This window comes from Mastigoproctus giganteus, chromosome 2, assembly GCF_048544385.1.
Source record: "Mastigoproctus giganteus isolate SK-2022 chromosome 2, ASM4854438v1, whole genome shotgun sequence".
Lineage (NCBI taxonomy): Eukaryota > Metazoa > Arthropoda > Arachnida > Uropygi > Thelyphonidae > Mastigoproctus > Mastigoproctus giganteus.
The window spans coordinates 110,809,402-110,833,547 of record NC_143576.1 but is presented as its reverse complement, the minus strand read 5'-3'; the positions used below and the strand labels follow the sequence as shown (position 1 = coordinate 110,833,547).

General features: G+C 35.2%; 1 protein-coding gene across 1 annotated transcript in view; it reads right to left on the bottom strand.

The window, feature by feature from the left end:
* LOC150089496 (dynein beta chain, ciliary-like) overlaps positions 1-24,146 on the bottom strand; it is a 1,205,440-nt gene that overhangs the window by 1,055,732 nt on the left and 125,562 nt on the right. Inside the window, 1 exon segment of the mRNA XM_090390004.1 lies at positions 19,021-19,188. Within this exon segment, the coding sequence (XP_090246130.1) occupies positions 19,021-19,188 (168 nt within the window).

Here is a 24,146-nt window from a genome sequence, read left to right as displayed (position 1 = left end):
TAAAGGTTTAGAAGCCTCATTTGAGGAAAGATGTAGAGCTTTTGGGCCAGATGCAGAGTAGAGCAACAAGATTAGTCAGGGGGTGCAAATGGATACTTTTATCAAGAAAAACTTCAGGCAGTACCTTGAAACTGCCATCTGTGAAGCTGATTGAAGCATTTAAGCATATGAATTCTGAGGGTATCCTCACTCTTTCTCAACACACATCACAGGATATAAATTAAATTGATGATTACGGGACAGATATGTGAAATTCATTATGTATGAATAACAATTTTTTACATGATTATCCCTATAAAAAGTAATAAACTGAAATCCTGCATGCTCTATAAAGCTTATAAAGCAAGGGGGTATCAAAAAAGTTCGTCCCCTTATCTAGAAATAATAGCCCTAGAAGGGTGAAAATTTCACAGGAACTTTAATCCTTTTCTATGTACTCAACATGTATAGTAACACATTTCTCCCATCTATAGATCCGCTGTTTAATGCTTTGATCACGGAAGTTGGCACGTTTTGCCAGAAACCATGATTCCACTTCATGATTGACTTCCTGAGAAGAATCAAAGTGGTGTCCAGCATACTGGTACACCCAGCATTTGTCATTTGTCACCAACTGATCAAAAAATTTTTCAACATCTGCATTACACAAATCCAACAGTTGGTGAGAACATTGCATTCAACACTGCTTCTGCAAAGGCAATTCACCTATCTCGGAACCCATCATGTGGAGACCTTAGGCATGCAGATGGTCATGTAAAATGGTGCGGGGAGACCCATAACTAATTCCCACTGCATTTGTGATGAAATGAATTGTCACATGTCTGTCACTCAGCACCAACTGCTCAATCTTTGCAACCATCTTACTGTCTGTGAATGTTGATGGCCTTCCTTCTCTTGGCTCATCAAAGACACTTGTACGACCACACTGGAACTCCCGTGTCCACTTTTTACAGTGTCATAGGATGGACAATTCTGCCCATACACAGCTTCCATTTCTTCATCAATTTCCTGAGGTTTCTTGCCCTGCAAATGCAGGAACTTGATACTCCACTTTGTCAACCATAGCATCCTTCCTCAGATTCCTGGCTCCAACTCTGGTGTGGGATCACCTATGGGAATGAAATTTCACATATTAGTTATTGAATATGTACTAAAAATTGAACTTATACTAAAAATGGCATCTTCCTACTGATGTTTTATCTAAGTCAGGGTACGAATGTTTTTATACCCCTTTGTATATTACTCACTTCATTTACCAATTCCTATCAACAATTGTCCAACCTATCTATTTCAGCAAAACTGGGTGGAAGTTTTTCCAACAATCAGTAACTCTTTGGCTGAAGGAAAATTTTCATATGTCTGTTCTGCAAGCATCCTTTTTCAATTTGCATCACCTTCTGTGTGTGCCATCTAAGAGGAAGTAAACATGCCAACAGCATTTTATTTACTTAACTCTTTAAAAGCCTTATACATATTTGTCTTCAATTATACACACAAATGCCTAGTTTCTGTAAATTTCAATTTACAAGCCCCCAGTCTTTCTAAGTAAGAATATCCTTTTGTGTCCCCAACTAATCTTGTTGCTCTTCTCTGCACCCTTTGCAACAGATCTACACCTTTCCTAAAATGAGATTAATTACCAAACCTGTATTTAGTATTCCAGATGTGGCCTAATGACTTCTTTGTCTCCACTGGCAAAGTCCCGTATATCATGGACAGAACCTCATGGGCTGTTCTAGCAGCCTGTTTGCACTGTTTAGAGAATTTAATATTGGAATTACCCTACAATTATCTCTAGACCTTTTTCCTTACGAACTAAAGGCCTCACATAGCCAAGTGGTCAGGAGAAAGAGTGCAGTAGCACACTCTTTGATCTAACTGTAATTCAAGCCTATGTGACTACTAAATACAATTGTATTCTTGGTTTATCGTAAACTTCTCTAACCTGATGGTCATGCTGGAATATAAACAAGAACATTTTAGTCTGAATTTGAGTCTAACCGAATGGTATGTTATTCTGGAATTACTACTACCCAATTATTTTTCAATACTCAACCTCAGTAACCATTTTTCAGTGAATCCACTTAGTTTTTCAAGGTCTTAATATACAAGTAATATACAAGGGGGTAACATCACTATCATTAATAAATATTAAAAACAGTAAGGGGATGCAACACAGACTTCTGTGGTATCCAACTCATCAAACAAAGTCCACAAAGAATAGTGGCCATTTATAACCACTCTTAGTCTCCTACCACTTAACCATCCATTTATCCATAACATTACTTGTCCTTAATGCCCCGATTTATAATATACAAGCTCATTTTGTAATTATCAATGAAACACAACAAAATAGATTTGGGAATTTTAAAAAATTACAGCTGCTATGTTCTAACACTGCACATAAAAAATTTATCAGAATTTTATCTATCATGGCTAAAGGTGTTTACCATTCTGTGCCTTATAATTTATTGCTGAAAACAAATTTTTGACGATAATGTAATGGGCTGGTAAATTTTTAATAATGTTTATGGTAAGTATGAACAAAGATAAGAATAATCATTCTAGTTTTTAATTTTTATTTATTCAAATATCTAAATCTGTAAACTACTGAAATCCCCTTTGTGCAGTGTATAACCTGCAAACACACATGCAGCAGCACAGTAACATGGTATTAAAGGCTTTATTTAAATCTAAGGATATGATGTCAAAATTATTCTTTGCATCAAGTTCCTTTGTGACACTAAAGTAGTTAGCTCTACATAAGCACGAGTCCAACAAAGCTGAATGCTTCCAATGCTGCTCTACATAAGATACAATCTCAAAGTAGTTAATCAGAAAAACCATGAATGATTTTAACAAATCTCTGTACTATGATTGCCTTATGGGTCCATTCCTATTACAATGATCGAGAATCATTTTAATAATTGACTCTATTATTTTCCCTAGCATATAGGGCCAAACTTACAGGTCTGTAGTTACCCACTTCACCCATTGAAGCACTCTTGTAAATCCATTTGCACATCTTCAATCCATAAGGACTTCTCCTGAATCTAAGGTGCTCTTTTGCAACTTATTTTAATATAATTAGTATTAGTTGAGGCAAATGATGTAAGAAATCAAGCTTATACAGCATCAACAAAGGGGAAAAACTTTCCATATTACCTGTACATCCCCACTAATAAAATCACTACTCTTCCTTGAATTCATTCAAACTACTCACCTCTACAACACCATATGAAAGCTTGTTCCAACAATCAACTACCTGAAGGTAAATTTCTGTGCATTTATTCTGCAACCATCCTTTCTCAACATGAATTTATGCCCCATCCCATGTGCATAGTCTCAGCAAAAGAAAGGTCGACATCAGAATTGAGCTTACTCAATTCCTTTAAAGCCTTAAACAACCTCAATTATAATTAAAGCCTCAATCAGATCTCCTTGCAGAATTTTATCTAGTCTCCATATGATGCAATTTTCAGAAGTGAAGCCTTTCTTGGAAAGATCAGCCTTTTTTCCCCTTGTTAATTTCATTGATTTTCTCTGCACCTGTTCCAACAGGTCCACATCCTTTTTAAACTGATAGTATGGCTTAATCACTGATTATATTTATCATTCATTGACAAAGGGATAATCACCTTCTTACCCCTGCTGGCAAAATTCCTGTATATCATTGACAAAACTCAATGAAATGTTCTGGCAGCCTGTCTGTATTGCTCAGAGAACTTCATATCTGACTGCACAATTACCCCCCTCCCAAGTCTTTTTCCTTCTACACTATCTTTAGAGTGGTACCACATAGTTGGTACATTAACCTGGAATTACTACTACTCATGCGCAGTACCTTGCATTCACCAATTCCACTTCCACTTCTCGGCCAATCTACCTAATTTTTCTAGATCTTGTTGCAGTAGCACACCCTGATCACTGAAAATAACCACCATACCAACCTTCATATCAAATGCAAACTTAAACATTAGCCTGATATGCTTTCATGAACATCATTAAAGAATATATAAATCAACAATGGCTCCAAAAGTGAACCCTGGGGGGGGCTCCACTAATAACATTTATCCAAGAAGAGCAGTGCCCATTAATAACTACTCACTGTCTTCTTCCACTGAACCATCTCTTTATCCATAGTAGTAACTTGCCCTTAATGCCACACTGCTCCAATATGGATATCTTAAATATATATTTAAGAGTCATCAATATGCATAATGCAGTTTCTTTGTTACTGCATTATGGCATCCAGTAGTAGTAGTAGTAGTAGTGGCACTTGATGCAAGAAAGCAAGTGTAGGAGCTTATGCAGCATCAGCCAAAAAAAAAAAAAAAAAAATCACACCATACCCTCCAATTGCCTGTCCAGTTCCTCCTTAAATTTATTTAACCTATCAACTTCCACAACGACAGATGGAAGTTTGTTCCAGCAATTAACCACCCGCTGGCTAAAGGCAAATTTCCGCACATCTATTCTACATCTATCCTTTCTTAATTTGAACTTATGTCCCCGTAGGTTCGTATTCTGAACAAGTGGGAGGATCCCATCAGAATTCAGCATGCTCAACCCATTCAAGGCCTTATAGACCTCAATCAGATCACCGCGCAGGTGCCTAGTCTCCAGCCACTGCAATTTGCAGAACTTAAGCCTCTCTTGGTAAGAGGATCCCTTCATTCCCCTCACCAATCGTGTTGCTCTTCTCTGTACACGCTCAAGTAAATCTACATCCTTCCTAAAATGAGGCCTCCAGACCTGTACGCAGTACTCAAGGCGTGGCCTGACCATTGCCTTATACAGAGGGACAATCACCTCCTTTTCCCTGCTAGCAAAATTCCTATATATCATTGACAAAACCCCATGACCTGCCCTAGCAGCCTGTCTACATTGCTCAGAAAACTTCATATCTGACTGCACAATTACTCCCAGGTCTTTTTCATTTTCTACCACCTTAAGTGTAGTACCACACAGTTGGTACGTTTCTCTGGGGTTACTTCTACCCATATGCAGTACTTTGCATTTGTCAAGGTTAAACTTCAGTTGCCACTTCTTAGCCCATCTGCCCAAATTATCTAGATCCTGTTGCAGTAGCACACTGCCATTACTGTCATTAACAACCCTGCCAACCTTCGTGTCATCTGCAAACTTCGACATTAAGCCTGATATACCTTCATCGATATCATTGATAAATATACAAAACAACACAACAGTGGACCCAACACCGAACCCTGTGGGACTCCACTAATAACATTAGTCCACGAAGAGCAGCACCCATTGATTACCACCCTCTGTCTTCTCCCACTTAACCATCCTTTTATCCATTGTAGCAACTTACCCTTAATACCATTCTGCTCCAATTTGTACAGTAGTCTTCCATGCGCAACAGTGTCAAAAGCTTTCCTGAAATCCAAGTATATGATATCAAAATTATTTTTTGCATCCAGTTCCTTTGTGACCACATCATAATAACCAATCAAATTTGTCAGACAAGACTTTCCCTTAATAAACCCATGCTGTGTCTGAATTATTGCTGCAGTCTTGTCTAGATGATCCTGCAATGCATCTTTAACCAGTGACTCCATTATTTTACCCGGAACAGAAGTTAAACTAACTGGTCAATCAGATTGGTCAGATTTCCCCTTAATAAATCCATTCTGTGACTGCAATGTAGCTGCATTCCTGTCTAGATGGTCCCGCATTATTTCTTTGACCGGTGGCTCCATTATTTTCCCAGGAACAGAAGTCAAGCCAACATGTCTGTAATTACTTTGTCATCTTTTGATCCCCTTTGTGAATCGGATACATTCACACATCTTCAGTCCACAGGACTGCCTTGAATCCAAGGATGCACTCATAATTATGACTAAAAGTTTAGTGACCTCTTTTCTGCCTCCCTTAATATAATTTAATATAACCCATTCACACAAGGTACCTTTTTTATGTATAACTTCAACAATTTCTCTTCCACTTTCCTTCAGATATCACAAAATCACTTAGCTTCCTGTTAGATTTTAAACTCATCCCCTTCCCCTAAAGGGAAAGGGGATGAGTTTACATACCTAAAGAACTGCTGACTATTTTTTCTTGAATTCTTACCCAAAAACTTTTCATAATCTGCCTTAGCCTTGCCTAACCCTCCCAAATTACAGACCAGTTTCTATTTATTATAGGGCTTTCTATCCCCTGAAAAACTATAATCATCCCATGCATTTTTCTTCTCTGCCACTAAAGCTTATTCATTCATCTGACATTAATTTTGGTTTAAACCTTCAACATCTCTTAGGTAGTATAAAACCTTTGTGTACTCAATTATTATCTCCCTGAAAAATTCCAATTTGAAATTTACACATTTTAGCAAGTTGAACCAACATTAGTTGATCGAATGAAATCAGTTTGAAAAATATCTCAGCCCATTATAATCATTTATTATTGCCAAAAAACAAAATCCCTTCCCTTTACTGCATATTTGCATGAGACAGGCCACTCAACCTCTTAGTGAGTTCTTCATTACTGGAATAATTTAAAGCCAAGAGTTTGAAATATTCAAAACTCAAATGGATTGATATCTATGAAAGAGGTGAAATACTTTTTTTTTTTTTTGCATAGGAATAAAGCTTGGTGCAACCATACTTGAATTTAAAGATAAGATATAAAAGTTTGGGAATTAGAAATAACACTTTAATTATAACACTTTAATTACAAGTCTTATGAAACATAAACCTTATTTCATGTTAAAAATATTTTAAAACATTTTATTCATATTTATTTCATTTCTCACAAATACTTCCTTCTCTAAAATGTGACATCATTTGTTTCCATTAAAACTTTTTTTCTGCTTTGTGATTTCTTTCAAGAAAAATTCCATTTTGTCAAGAATTTTTCTTCAAGTTTCTTTTTATCAATTAACCATTTTTTTTTTAATACAGGAGTTAATTTAAGTATAGTGAAATTGTCAAGAGAATAACCTGTATAAGTTTTTTAATGTTTCTTGGGCAATAAGAAACTTGGAGAAAGTCTAGTGCTTTTGCTTGACTTCAAATCCTTTTTTATGAATCATACTGAAAATCTCATTGATGCACAGCATGCTTGATTTGCAAAAATCCCATTTTGTCAAGAATTTTTCTCTAAGTTTCCCTTTGTCAATTAACCATTCTAATTAATTGTTCAAAGTCCTATCTAAAGGAACAAGCTTAAGAACCTGGACACAACTGAGCCACCACTGACTTCTACTTTCCTACCTTTGCACTCTGCTTTACTAGAACCTTCTTTTTTATATCTTATATACTATCAGGCAAGCCAAGGGAAGTCAAGCTGCTATTTTCTACTACAACCCTTTTATCTCCTTAATAAAGTTTAGTAAAATTTATGTTAATACTTCATAAGCAATTATTTACTAACCTAAAGTTGGGTTTCATTTCATTACATTTGAATTTAACTATAACACAACAAGTAATATAAAAAAAATTTTTTTAAAGTCAATTCCTACTTAGGTCAACAAAGAAAAATTTTATTTTAGTTACTTTTTATTAAATAATTACAATTAATATAAATATGTATATACATATGACAGAATCACAATATTAAGTGGCAAAATAGAAAGCGAATTTCCTTGCAATTTTCCATTTTCCTTTCTATATATGGTGTTGGACTATTATTTTTATTCACATGTTTCATTTTCCATTTTGTTCCCTCCTTGACTCAGACTAGAACCCAGAATGAAAAAAGAATCTGAAAAAGAAATTTTTTTCCAGCGATCTACACGCTTCGCCACTGACGGTATTTATTCCTAAATTTATATCCTGCTAAATATCTTATATAAGAGAAATTTTTTTCTCCCATATAAAACTAAAATTAATTAATTAAATTTAATTAATGAATTAATATTTGAAAAAACTGTATTAACATCAAGTGTCATCCACTACTAGTTTAAAAAAATGTATTTGAACTTGAGTGGATGAATAACAAAAATTTATCAAAAAATTATTGATTTTCGCAAGAATTGAACTCTCATTCTTCACCTTCACGTGAAAAATACTGAAATCCTTGCATTTTACCGATTGAGCTACTGCCTGTTGATTTCAATTTTATTCCTAAATTTATATCCTGCTAAATATCTTATATAAGAGAAATTTTTTTCTCCCATATAAAACTAAAATTAATTAATTAAATTTAATTAATGAATTAATATTTGAAAAAACTGTATTAACATCAAATGTCATCCACTACAAGTTTAAAAAAATGTATTTGAACTTGAGTGGATGAATAAAAAGTATTTTATTAACGATTGAAAATTTGAACAAGATATATAAATATATATAGGGAGAGTGTGAACTAATAGTAGGAATTGAAAAATGTAGCACTTTTTTGGGATATTTTTTTTCTAGTTTTATTTTATAATTTACTGATTCTAAAACAGAGGTCTCAACTTCTTAAACATTAAAGCTGCTAATGTCCCTTTGGCACACTGTTCACTTTCTGTCTGAGGATGCATGTGGCAACATGCACTATCAATTCCTTCACTCAGAAGCAATAAGTTTTAACTAGATTCATTTTTATTTTTTAAAATTTTATTTCATTTTATGTTCCTTTTCTTTTATTATTCTTTTAATCCGATTCTCTGTTGGGTCAGCAACAATCTGTATAAATGCAATAGTGGTAATTAATGATACTGATTTACAGTAATGAATACTGATTTGACATACATTTGGTCAAATCATAATAACAAAATTCAAAATGTAACCTTTTCTAATTTCTAATTTATAGTCTGTCTACTACAGAAAGTGGATCTACATCCTGTTGTCTCTCCTCTCAATATCAATGGCTGACCTTCGAAAATGTCAAAGAAATTGTACATACACAACAAAATGCCTTATACATATTTAACCTACACTTTTAATCATTATTACTGCTATTGAATTTTAATTGCATTCTACTGAGACTGTAGGTCATTATTTGTTTATTTTTTATTTATTTTTTTTTCATCCAGATAGCATCTTCAAACCCATATATATACCTAACAACAGACAAGGTTCCACCATTGATATATGGACTCCTCTCTGTTGATAGTTGGTTATGTTCTACCCAAGTGCCGCATGCCAGAGTAATGTGATCTGTGAAACTGGTGCTGAAACCATCACAAAACAACCAGGAAAACCCTCTGAAGCTGATGGAATGTAACAGGGAGAGCCCTGCAAAGAATCATTTGCTTAGAATACAGGTCAACATTTTGCAACACACACACACAGGTCCTCAATGGGATGACTGGGACACACATCAGTACCAGTACAGTGTGTAGGATGCTGCATGATAAGGGTTATCATGATTATGCAGCCATCAACAAGTCACTAATCTCCCTGACCAATGTCAGATGCTGTCTCGCTAGCTATAAAGTTTTCCACTCTTGAACCACAAATCAATGAAAAGCTATGCTTTGGAGTGATGAGTCACAGTACATGGACTAACAGTCATGCTGAGTGTCATGGATGCCTGGAGAAAGCTACTTGGCAGTGCATCATTCTGACAACAAAGTTTGGTAGAGGCATTGTAATGTTCTGGGGCCATTTTTCATGGTTTGGCCTGGGGCCATTGGGTGTTTTGGACAAAACAATGAATGCTGAGGTATATCTAGACATCCTGGACAATACTGCATTACCTATATTGTAGCAGGGAAGGCCCATTGCTGTATCAGCAGAAAAATGCTCCATATCATACTGTCTGCATTCTGATGGACTGGTTTAAAGATATGAGTGCTAAAAAGTTGGAATGGCCAGCTCAGAGCTCCAATCTTAATCCTATAGAGAACTGGATCATAAAGTGCATGTGAGGAGACAGAGAGAGAGAGACTGCCCAAAAAACAAAACTGAACTATTTGTATGTTATTTGCATAATCTTTATTTACTGTAAATAAAGGTTATGCAGGTGTCCAGATATTAATGGTAGGTTAGGGCAGTGTACATAAAATATAAATATATTTTATACAGGGCAATTCAGAAAGGATGATTCACTTAAATAGATCAGAAATATTTCTATGCTTATTGCGAAGCCTATGATCATATAATATGCACCAATCATCAGAAAAATTCACAAAGTTTGATTCAAATTGATGTGGGGAAGTGTTTTGTTCTTTTGCTATAGAGATGACCTTGTTAAGAAAATTGCAACTCCCAAACAAAAGGTGTTCTGCATCCTGCATTTGCAAAGACAGACTGTGTGACAGTGATACAACAGACATTCTGTACAGGTTTCAAAATTTAATACACTGACTAGGAGCAACATTTACCATTGATATAAGCAATTTGAAGAAGACAGTTGCATCTGCAAAAGGAAGTACTGTTCATCCTTATGTACCAGAAAATAATGTAGTATTCTCTTCACATACATGAGGATGAATTCGATAAGCCTTCCAGCCAAGTTCACAGAAATTGATATATCAGGGCAGCTGCAAATTACAGTTGCCCTAGACAACTTCATGGTGTGTTCTATGCAAATAATTATCCATGAAAGGTTACATGCTGCAGTTGGTAAATCCCTAAAACTCAATAAAAAAGTTGTGATTATCTTCACAACCCAGTTGTGAAGATAATCACACAATATGAGAGATGCCAAAAGGTGTATATGACAATATTTAAAATAACTAAATGCACAAGGCATAATACATTAAGAGTTTAATATCTATATAATATCGGTGTGTAGATACACCATAGACAACTCTTAAGAAACTACAAAGTAGTGGTTGTAGGCATCATTTGCAGGGTACCTGCCCACCCACTGATGATAGGCCAATAGCTTTGAAACATGTCTGGGTGGTGGTACTCACTGAGAATAAGTTACAATAGTCTTCTCTATTAGTGAAGCGTTACTTATTCGAGGTATTGCAATATCATGGCAACTCGTCGTGAAGGCAGAGCACAATATGAGAAAGAGCAAATGATGCCTACAACAACTACTTTGTAGTTTCTTAAGAGTTGTCTATGGTGTATCTACACACCGATATTATATTTTATATTATAAAATGATATTCCGTCCTATATAATGTCTAATTCAGTATGTCTTTGTGAGCTGATATACTATTAAATGACCATACATTATTAATCCTTAAGTTCACTACTGAAAATTTTTTACTACCCAAAATAATCCTATTCCTTAGTCAAGGGGAGGTCCTCAACTTTTTTTGGTAATGTACCTCTTAAAAAATAAATCTAAAATCATACCTATCAAATCTGAAAGGTATTAATGAATATGCAACATAAAATTTCCTTATACAAAGAGATAATCACCTGCCTTTCACTACTAGCAAAATTCCTGTATATCATTAACAATACTGGCATCCTGTCTGCACTGTTCAGAAAACTCCATATCTGACTGCATAATTATGCCCAGATCTTTTTCATTTTCTACCACTCTAAGTGTAGTACCACACAGTTAGTATGTTTTTTCTGGGGTTATTTCTACTCATATGCAGTACTTTGCAATTGTCAATGTTCAACTTCAGTTGCCACTTCTCAGCCCATCTGCCTAAATTTTCTAGATCCTGTTGCAGTAGCACACTGCCATTACTGTCATTAATAACCCTGCCAGCTTTTGTATCATCCGGAAACTTTGACATTAAGCCTGATATACCTTCATCGACATCATTGATAAATATACAAAACAACAGTGGGTCCAACACCGAACCCTGGGGGACTCCACTAATAACATTAGTCCATGAAGAGCAGTGTCCATTGATTACTACTCTCTGTCTTTCCCACTCAACCACCCATTTATCCATTGTAGCAACTTACCCTTAATACCACACAGCTCCAATTTGTACAATAGTCTTCCATGTGCAACAGTGTCAAAAGCTTTCCTGAAATCCAAGTATATGATATCAAAATTATTTTCTGCATCCAGTTCCTTTGTAACCACATCATAGTATCCAATCAAATTTGTCAGACAAGATTTTTCCTTAACAAACCCATGCTGCGTCTGAATTATTACTGCAGTCTTGTCTAGATGATCCTGCAATGCATCTTTAACCAGTGACTCCATTATTTTCCCTGGAACAGAAGTTAAACTAACTGGTCTGTAATTACTTGTGTCACCCCTACATCCCCCTTTGTGAATTGGGAATACATTTGCACATCTCCAGTCTGTGGGGACTTCACCTAAGTCCATGGATGCTCTAGTAATTATGGCTAAGGGGTTTGTTTACTTCCTTTGCCACTTCCTTTAATATAACTTGATAGATCCCACCCACCCCAGGTGCCTTTCTTACGCTTAACTTCAACAATTTTTCCTCCACTTTGCTCTCAGTTATTACAAAATCATTAAGCATCCTGTTACAGTTTGATAAACTTTTGGCATTTTCCTCCCTTAATAACTCCTCATGTGTGAATGTAGATGCAAAATACTTATTCAGATTATCAGCTATCTGAGCAGCTATCTATATGATGAGGTACTATCAAGCAGGGAATGCTTTACAATGATATGTGTTCTTGTGTACGATTATGTTACCAGGAAAAATTTCTTGAGTTGGAATGCTGTAATTTCAGATGGGTAAACCAGGTGTAAGTCAACCTGTTCATCTCCAGGTCTATATAAATGGCTAATTCCAGCATGAATTCTTGGGGACAAATTATGTTAACAAAAAGCCTACTTCTATTCTGAGTAATTTTTTAAACTTCAATAGACAGCACACTCAATACTACAAGCATCCAGTCTTCAGATATTCAAGCACAATTTTTTTTTTTTTTTTTATCAAACAACACTGTCAATTTTACTTATATATATAGGTTTAGTAATTTAGCAAATTAAAAAATTTATGATATTAAGTCAGTGTTTTTATGTATTTGTAATTCATCTCTCAATTTTTTCTTATGGGTTCATGTACCACATGGCACAATTTGGAGTACTTCAGGTTGAGAACCTATGCTTTAGTCTTTATTTTGCCAGTCAATTTGGGTTAGAAGGCTTACCATGGTTCTTGAATAGTAATCTCAGATAAAAATAGGGTCATATGTATAAATGGAATATTGGTATTAGTATTTCATAAAAGTATTAGCATTAACAGTTCCTAAATGATGCAACAAAGTGAATTTATCAACCATAAACCAAAAAAATATATATACTAACTACTTTATTTGCAGATCAATTCTAATAATTTGTCCAATCCTTCTTTAAATTTACTGAAACCACTCACTTGCACAATATGAGGTAAAAGGTTATCCCAATATATATAATGATGCGTAATAAACAATTACTCTGTAAGTGAAAATAAATTTCCTCACATCTATCCTGGAATCTCCATTTTCCAATTCATGTCCTCTTTTTTTGTCACAACAAGAGAGGATAAAGATGCTAACAGTTTAGTTCAATCAACTCATTCAAAACCTTCAGTACTTCAATTAGATCTCCTCACAGGTTTTTAGTTCCAAGTTTTTCATGATAAGAGTACGTTTTTACTAATCTGCACTAATTGAATAATCTTGTTAATCTTCTCTGCATCCATTCTAATAGATCTATAATATTGCTAATATGAGGCTTCCAAACCTGTATGCAGTATACTCAAGATGCAGCCTAATCAATACCTTATGTAATGGGGACAAATTTGATAAAATTCTGGAAAAATTCTTGTATACACATCATCAAAAGAATCCTATGAGCTGTCGTAGCAGTCAGTCTGCACTGGTCAGTGAACTTCATGTTGGACATTAAAATTACCTCTAGGTATTCTCATTCTTCACTATCTTGAGTCTGATACCACCTAAATGATAAGTTATTCTGAGATTATTGCTACCCAAATGAAGTACCTACACTTAACAATAATAAACCTCAACTGCCATTTTTCAGCTCATCTGATTAATTTTTCTGAGTCTTGTTTTTCAGGGGGATATTTCAATACAGAAAATGAAATCAAATAAAATTTGTATGCTTCTTTTTCTGTATGCTAATTTTATTTATTTACTCCCACTGGAGACTAAGGCTAAATATTCAGTTTTAATAGAGACCAATACTGTTATCCATGGTTTTGCCTAAGTTGCTAATATCTTTTTAAATTGTACGACATCACCTGAACAAGTGAATCTGCTATACGTTTAAAAATCTGAGACTCTAACAGGACAGCTGTTCTAAAGCTACCTGGCTTTTCATCTGCTGGTGAGTGGGTGGTTGACCACTATCAATAAACATATGCCAAATTGCAAATAACATATTTTGTCTACATCAACAGCAAAGCAGCATATGGATGTAAAAAAAAAAACTGTGATTTAAAACCATTTGAGTGGACTGTGGTTCAAGCCCACATGACTGGTAAATACAAATAATGACTGTATTCATTCTTGAATGATTAATTGTAAATGCCACACACCTAGCAATCATGCCAGAGTATAAACAGAACTCTTTTTATATTTGTGTGTGTGTGTGTGTGTGTGTGTATACAGGGTGTTTCAAAAATACACGGCATAACTTCAGGAATGAGTTCCTCATACGTAGACAATAAAAATATTTTATATCAACATAGGTCCAGAAATGCTTGGTTTCCAAGTTTTGAAGGTCTGTGACTTAACTTTTAACATCACCTTATAGTAATTGTTCAAAATGTCCATCTTCTGCCTGAATACAGGCATCACATCGACATCTCATGGACTCGTGAAGACGATGCCAAATTCCTGGCATGTTTTGTATTGTCTCACAACCTGCCACAATTCGATTGCAGAGAGTTTCCACATCAGCTATGAGTCGAATACACCAATGATTTTAAATGGCTCCACAAAAGAAATCTAGTGGGTTTAAATCAGGTGAGCGTGGAGACCAGAGTGTTGGTCCAACTCTACCTATCCACCGACCAGGAAACCTTCGATTCAGGTAATTGTGGGCTAGGTGGCTGAAATGTGCGGGAGCACCATTATGCATGAAGTGTTCTTGTTGATGAATGATCAGTGGCGTGTCGTCCAAGAAATCAGGCATGTTGTTTTCCAGAAAGTTTCTGTACGCCTGCTCTGTGAGTTTGTTTGGAAGTACATGGGGCCCAAATAACTTATCACCAAAAAACACCCACCCAGATGTTGAGGCTGAACCGCTGTTGGTGATGTGATGGAAGAATTGCATGTGGGTTTTCCTCAGCCCATACATGCTGATTGTGAAAGTTTTGGATTCTGTCTCGTGTGAACTGTGCTTCATCTGTGAATATCACTATGGCAGGAAAGTGAGGAGTTGTACCACACTGATGCAAGAACCACTGGTAGAACATTACTTGTACAGGGTAATCTTCTGGTGACAAGGCCTATACCCATTGCAGATGGTAAGGATACAGTTGGTGTTCTCGCAACACTCTCCAAATAGTCACATGTTGAACAACCAGTTGCATTGCTATTCTGCGTGTGCTGATTCCAGGAGTGGCATATGCAACAACCAAAAATCTTGGTCGTTCTCTGTCAGCAGCACGAGGTGTAAAGGTCTCATGTTCACAAAGGCGGTGATGGATACCTTTAAACGTTTTCCTGCCTGAACATCTTCATTCTGTGAACCTTTCATGATACAAACAACGAGCCTCCAAGGCATTGCCATCCGCCAAACCATACATAAAATGCATATCCACTTGCTCCTGATTTGAGTACAGGGTCGGAATGGAAAACCACCAGATTCTGTTAGTACCTTGTGATGAAGGAAATCACCTGCGGGAGATAAGACATTCCGGTTAATAACTCGGGAACCAAGCATTTCCAGAACTATGTTGATATAAAATATTTTGATTGTCTACATATGAAGAACTCATTCCTGAAGTTATGCCATGCATTTTTGAGACACCCTGTATATATATATCCTAAGCCAACACAATATTATTCTTTGATGATACAAAGAATAATATTTGCATGTTCTACTGCTTTATGATCAGCAAACTTTGACATTACTGCTTATATGCCTATATTAATAATGTTAATAAATACTAAAAACAGAAAGGGGCCAAACACAAAACTTCAAGGAACCCCATTCATAACATTAGTCAATTAAACCATAGTCATCAGTATGTACTCTCTGTATCGTGCCACTCAACCATCCCTTTATTCATAGAAGTAACTTGCTCCTAATTCCACACTACACCAATTTGTGCAGCAGTAATTCATGAGGGACAGGATCAAAGCTTTACTGAAAATATAGGCCCACAATGTCAAAATTTATGGATCCAATTCCTTTGTGATTACCTCATAATGATAATATAAATTATCAGGTTCTTTATAATGTGATAATTTATATTCATCCCATGTATTTCTCTTTTCTGCCATTAAATTCAGCAGCTCATCAGTCCATTTGGGTCAAAACTTTTAACAAAATCTTTCAGTTGATATAAAAAGCAGCTTGGTAGATTCTATGGTTATTTCCCTGAATACTTCCATTCAGCACATTTGTTAACATCAGTGGTCATACTAAAAAGAATTTAAAAACTGCCTATGACCATAAAGAAAGTGGACTGCTAATCAAACTGGTCAGTCAGACAAGGTCTTTTCTCATTAAGAAATTAATGGTGTGATTTTTGTAAAACTATGTTCCAGTCAAGATGATCCTGCATTGCTTTTTTAATCAACAACTCCATTATATTCCTAGTGGAGATTTCAAGTTTACAAATGTATAATAACTGACTTTGACTTTTGGTCCCCCTTCATGATTAGAAGAAACATTTTCACATCTCCAACATATTGGAACATCCCCTGAATTTAAGGATGCTCTCATAATTATGGCTAACAGTTTTCTTACCTCTTTTGCTGCTTATTTTAATATCATTAGATAGATTACAACAGCCACAAGCCTTATTTTCTTTTTACTTCAGCAATTTCTCTCCCAGCTTCCTTTCACTTAATCATAAAATTATTGTTAACTTTCGGTTAGAATTAAGTATACACTTTTCCTATCGTATCCTATCCCTAAAAACTTCATGTGTGAATGTTGATGCAGACTATTTATTTGGTTTGTCAGAAACCTGCAGTATGTATTCATGATCAGTAGTTTATCTCTTTCTTTCTAGTGTTAACATAAAGAAATTCTTGCTATTTTTCTTTGTGTTCTTAGCCAAAGACTTCTTGTAATCTGTCTTAGCATGCCTAACCTCATTAGTCCCTTGACTGCATACTGGTTTATACATACTGCAGGCTTCTCTATAACCTGATAATTTATATTCATCCAGTGCATTTCTCTTGTCCACCATTAAATTCAGCAGTTCATCAGTCTTTTTGGGTCAAAGCTTTGAACAAAATCTTTCATTTGATATAAAAAGCAGCTTTCTAGATTCTATGGTTATTTCCCTGAATACTTCCATTCAGCATTTGCATTTGTTAACAACATCAGTTATTACCACTAAAAGGAATTTAAAAACTGCCTATGGCCACTCTAATGATCGTTATGAAAGCAAAATCTCTTCCCTTTACCCTTTACAGTAGTTATATCTTTAAATAAATCTCATATCAATATACCGTGATTATTCCCACCTAGTGATTCCTTTATGTGAATATTCTCAATACATGAAGGGGTATTGCTAATAATCAGATCAAAAGTGTTGTTGCTTCCCTAACATCTAGTTTTGAAAGCAGTCATCCATATATAAGGTCCAATAAATCAATTAGCAGCAGAAACAGAAATGCTTCTGATACTAAATGAGTGACCAACCCACAATTCCAATAAATATATTTAAAGTTAAAATTCCCTATGACATTCTGATTTACTATCCCTCTCTATTTGTCTGTACAGATGTTCATTATACCCATTGCAATCAACTGACCTATAACATACTCCCATTCTCATTCTTGTTTTCCCAGCATTTCTGTCACACCATAATCACTTAATATTACAATGACTACCCACGTCAAATGGACTTTATGTGCTTCTTTATGAACTTTATGAAACTCCTTTATACTTGCATTGATAACTGTATTATAGGAAAATGATCATGCATATGATTTCAGTTATTAACAATATCTTTTGCAAAATGAAGAAAATGGTCTTAAAGATTTATAGACCATCATATAGGTCATTACAGTGAAGATGATATACAAGTAATGACAGTACACTGCTGCAACAGGATGTAGAAAAGTTGAGCAGATGGGCTGAGAGGTGGCAAATGAAGTTTAACATTGACAAATGAAAAGTACTACATATGGGAAGCAGTAATCCCAGAGTAACGTATCAACTCTGTGGTACCACACTGACAGTGGTAGAGAATGAAAAGGACCTGGGGGTAATTGTGCAGGCAGATATGAAGTTTTCTGAGCAGTGCAGGCAGTCTGCAAGAGTAGCTCATGGTGTCTTGTCAATGATATACAGGAATTTTTCTAGCAAGGATAAGGAGGTGTTGATCCCCTTGTATAAGGCAAGGGTCAGACCACACCTTGACTACTGTATACAGGTCTGGAGGCCTCATTTTAAGAAGGATATAGAGCTGTTGGAACAAGTACAGAGAAAGGCAACAAGATTAGTGAATGGAACAAAGAGTTACTCTTACGAAGAAAGGCTTAAGTTTTGCAAATTACAGTGTCTGGAGACTAGGCACCTGCGAGGTGATCTGATTGAGGTGAATAAAGCCTTGAATGGTTTGAGTATGCTCAATGCTGATGGGATTCTTCCTCTTGCTCAGAATAATCGCCTGAGAGGGCATAAATTCAAATTGAGGAAAGACAGTTGTAGGATAGAAGTGCGGAAGTTTGCCTTTAGCCAGCGGGTGGTTGATTGCTGGAACAAACTTCCATCTGTCATTGTAGAAGTTGATAGCTTAAATAGATTCAAGGCAGAACTTGACAAACATTTGGAGCGAGTGGATGGGTGAAACGAGTACAGAGAATAAGGGGTTTTTTTTGGCTGATGCTATATAAGCTTGCTTTCTTGCATCATGTGCCTTTGCTAATGCTAAGTACAGTGGTAAATATCTGAATTTAAGAGTAAGAAAGAGAGAATAACTCATATCGGCTTTATGCTATAAACAGAGATTTACAGCCAATCCTAAAATATTCATAAAAAATCAATTTTCTACAATGCTATTACTATAAAAGAAATGCTTACTTCACCATCAGGATCTAAAACATTATAAGAACAATTCAGAAATGCTCCATATTCCTTAAAAAATTCCTCATATATTTTACCAAGCTCTATAGTAAGGCTATGACCTCTGATTCCACCCATTTCTACCTTTTCAAGCTTTAGAAGCTTCTGAGTTGTGCAAAACAGTTCCTAGAAGGAAATAAAATTAATGCATTTTATTTACAATAAAAGTGCACAAAGTTCACTTACATCAATAATGAATTTAAAACAAATCATGCCGCCCGGGCTAGCCAGGTGGGTAAAGTACCTGCCTGGCAACCCAAAGGTTGCGGGTTTGAATCCCACCTCGGGCTTAAATCAGAGTAATGCAAAAACTTTGGGAGGTGCAATATGGCCACAGAAGCCGATGCGCCAACAACTAACAAAAAAAAAAAAGAAAATCATATGAAAATTATTACATGTTTACCTAGTTCAATTTAGATAAAATTCCTAATGAATCACAAATCACAGGTGTCATAATGTAATGTATCGAGTTTGAGTGTAGAACTGCTTGATGAAACAAAACTATAATTTAATCTCTATACGTCCGGTGAGGTTATCCCTGTCACTTTAACCCCTGGGATAGTGCCGTGAAGGGTTTTGTAAAATCATGGTACCTGCGTGTACCAGTGAACCTTACAATAAAGATCTTATTTATTTATTTATAAACAACTTAGTACGAATTACAATCAAATCACCTATATACTGTCATTTCGCAAAAAATAGATTATAAAAATATTTAAGAAAAACAACTTATTCATACAGATCCTCAAAGGGAATGGCAACAGTACTATTCTTTTTGTATATTTAACCCTTAAAAATATTAAGCTAACTGTTGTACCATGCTTGCAAATGACAAACCTGTTGCAATACATCAGCTATTCAATGAAATTGTTGAAAATTGCTCAACAAAATTTATTCCAGGGTAAAATGTTATAACATTTTACCCTAGAATAAAATTATTGATTAGTTGAGTTTTTGCAAATGTTGCTCTTTCAGATGAACAATCAGTTGGGATTTTGAGGATAATATTCTGAACAATTAGTTGACTCTTTGTGGATGCTATATTCTTTCAGGTATCAATGAACAGTTATTTGGCTTTTTATGGATGCTGTTCTTTCAGGAACTGATGAACAATTAGTTTGCTTTTTATGATTGTTCTTTCAGGTACTGACAAAATATTAGTTGGCTTTTTGTGGATGCTGTTTTTTTTAGGACAACTCATTACATTTTACCCTGTTGAGTAATTCAACAATTTAATCAAACAGCAGATAAAGTACCAGAGCAAGTTTTTCACATTTTCTTTTTCATCATTTGGGCCCTCAAATCACACAAAAAGAAAGAAAAAAATCTTTGTCAGGACATAGTCAGATGCACAATTTCTATACATCTATTTTATCAGATGAAAATAAATCATGGTAGTTCAAATACAGAACCTTAGTACACTGTGGGTTTCACTAATAGGAGTCATTGCTTAACTGAATCAGCCACTTTACTGAATCAAAAACAAAAAAAAAAAAAAAAAACCCGAATCATTTATATGTTGCACTTATTATTATAATCATAATTTCAGTTTATTGAATCATAAAAGATCATAGGCTATATTATAATCCAGAATTTTTTGTAATTTCTTTTTACTTTCTTCCCTTTTAATTTCATTACAACAAATAATCAATAAAACTGATCCTTCGTTCCAAAAATCAATTTTATTGAACAATTCATGGAATGCAAAGGGCACACATAACAAAAAAAAAACAGGCAACCACTCCCAACAATCATGAGCCAGTATGGATGAATTAGTGCACTATGTGTTCTTTACACCTAATGACTCAAGCAACACTTTACTGCACATCTGTGAGAATCATGTAATAATTAAATCCACTTTGTTTACTACCTGTTTATTCCTCTTTCTTCTAACAGTCTACAATTTGACAGTATAAACCAGAGCTGTGATGCTCAATCCGTTCTACTGAATGTTTATCTCAATATTTGTAAAAAGAATAAGAGAAGTTTACCTCAATATGCTATGTAGAACACTTCCTCAATAAGAGTTTAAAAAATGAATTTGATAGTATAAACCAGAGCTGTGATGCTCAATCAGTTCTATGTTTATCTCAATATTTGTAAAAGAATAAGAGAAGTTTACCTCAATATGCTATGTAGAACACTTCCTCAATAAGAGTTTAAAAAATGAATTTGATAGTATAAAACCAGAGCTGTGATGCTCAATCAGTTCTACGTTGATCTCAATATTTGTAAGAAAGAATAAGAGAAGTTTACCTCAAATATGCTACGTAGAAACACCTCCATAACAGTTTAAAAAATGAATTAAGAATGAATAATGGAAGTGTTCTATGTAGCATATTGAGGTAAACTTCTCTTATTCTTTTACAAACAGTCTATAATGTACTGAATGTATGAATAGCAATCAGATTAATTTTAGAATTCCAGTGAATTCTAAAATTAAGGCAATTAAAATTCTAGTGAATTAGCATTAGTAGAGGCATATGATACAAGAAAGCAATCTTATACAGCATCAGCAAAAAAAAAAAAAACACCTTCCCATTTCACCCATCCATACGCTCTCCAAACATCTGTCCAGTTCTTCCTTGAATTTATTTAAGCTATCAACTTCCACAACAACAGATGGAAGTTTGTTCCAGCAATCAACCACCTGCAGGCTAAAGACTAATTTCTGCATATCTATTCTACAATTGTCTTTCCTAAATTTGAATTTATGCTCCCTCAGGTGTGTAATCTGAGCAAGAGGAAGAATCCCCATCAGCACTGAACTTGCTCAAACCATGCCTAGTCTCCAGATGCTGCAATTTGCAGAACTTAAGCCTTTCTTAGTAAGAGCAACCCTTTGTTCCCCTCACCAATCTCATTGCACTTCTCTGTACTCATTCCAGCAGCTTTACATCCTTCCTAAAATGAGGCCTCCAGACCTATATACAGTACTCAAGCTGTGGCCTGACCATTTCCTTATACAAAGGGATAATCACCTTCTTATCCCTACAAGCAAAATTCATATATATCATTGACAAGACCCCATGAGCTGCTCTGGCAGCCTATCTGCACCACTCAGAAGACTTCATATCAGACAGCACAATTACCCCCAAGGTCTTTTTCATACTCCATTACCTGAGTATAGTACCACACAGTTGGTATGTTACTTTGGAGTTACAGCCACCGATATGCAGTACTTTGCATTTTTCGATGTTAAACTTCAGTTGCCACCTCTTAACCAATCTGCCCAACTTTTCTACATCCTGTTGCAGTAGTGTATTACTAGCATTAGTAGAGAAATATGATGCAAGAAAGCAAGCTTATATAGCATCAGCCAAAAACAAAAACATCCCATTCACTACAAAAGTTTGTCTAGTTCAGCCTTGAATTTATTTAAGCTGTCAACTTCCACAAGGACAGATGGAAGTTTGTTCTAGCAATCAACTGCCCACTGGCTAAAGGCAAATTTCAGCACATCTATTCTGCAACTATCTTTCTTCAATTTGAATTTATGCCCACTCAGGTGCAAAATCTGGGCTAGAGGAAGAATCCCATCAGCACTGAGCTTGCTCAAACCATTCAAGGCCTTATACAGCTCAATCACCTGTCATTAATAACACTGCCAACCTTCATAACATCCGCAAACTTGGAGATTAAGGATGATATACCTTCATCAATAATAATATGAAAAATATAGAAAACAACACGAAAGGGCCCAATACCAAACTCTGGGGTCTCCACTGCCTAGTCCTTTCAAAATAACATACATTGTCAATTTTTGCCTAATACTTTTTTATTCAATACCTTATTTGACTAAACTTATTTTTAATACTACCTTATTATTTATTATTCAGTAAGTATTGTAAGTTGTCTCATATAAAATGAAAAAGAAGTACTTGGTATGTAATAATTTAAACTTTATTTAAGAGTATATATTTTACATATAGCCTTTTAAATCTAAAAAAAAATAAGAAGCATTATCTCATTCTAGTTCTCAGTGAGAAGCTAGAATGTTAAATGCTTCCATACGTTGAGCAATTCTTAAGGAGAAAGCAAACAGTTTGGAATATTGTGTAGAGAAGAAAATTTTTAGCCTACTGATGGCTGGTATTTAGTATTAAAGGTAAAGAAAAATTAGCATTAGTATTGGAATAATCTTTTGTCCATGACTAAGCTGGTTGATCTTCTCTGCACCCATTCCAAAATATTAGTTGACTCTTTGTGGATGCTATTCTTTCAGGTATCAACAAACAGTTAGTTGACCTTTTATGGATACTGTCCTTTCAAGTACTGATGAACAATTATTTGGCTTTTTATGGATGTTCTTTCAGGTACTGACAAAATATTAGTTTGCTTTTTTTGGATGCTGTTTTTTTAAGATAACTCATTACATTTTACCCTGTTGAGTAATTTTCAGCAATTTAATCAAACAGCAGATAAAGTACCGGAGTATCCACATCCTTCTTGAAATGAGGCTATCAGACCTGTATGCACTACTCGAGATCCAACATAACCATTGCCTTATACAACAAAATAATCACTTCCTTGTCCCTACTCCTACATATCATTGATTGAACCCCATGAACTACTAGCAGCCTATCAGAAAATCAAGACCCATGGATGGATGCTCACCATGGGTATCACACACATATATGGATGTCCCACATGTGGTCAACCTTTGGCTGGTTATCCAATTACTGTTTGACTAGTCACAATAGACTAGTGACACTGCACAACAAGAGCACTTAACCAAGTTGGATGTTGTCAAGATACCGGCACCTGCACATCTTGTCCCCCCCCCCACCACCACCACAATTATTCCACATCCAAAGTCAAAAATATCTCAACATTGACCCATTCTTCATCACTAATATACAAAACCAATTGCTACAAGTGTAAACTACAATCTTATATCAGCCATTCCCGACTCTGAGATTTCACCAGCATCACAGATCAGTCCATTCCTACACAACATGGTGTTGCTAATGCAAAGCCAACTCAGTGTATATGTAAATGTGTACACATACAGTAGATATTGTACATATGTGCTACTGTATACAGTAATTAATCTACATACATAGATTATAATTTAAGCTTAC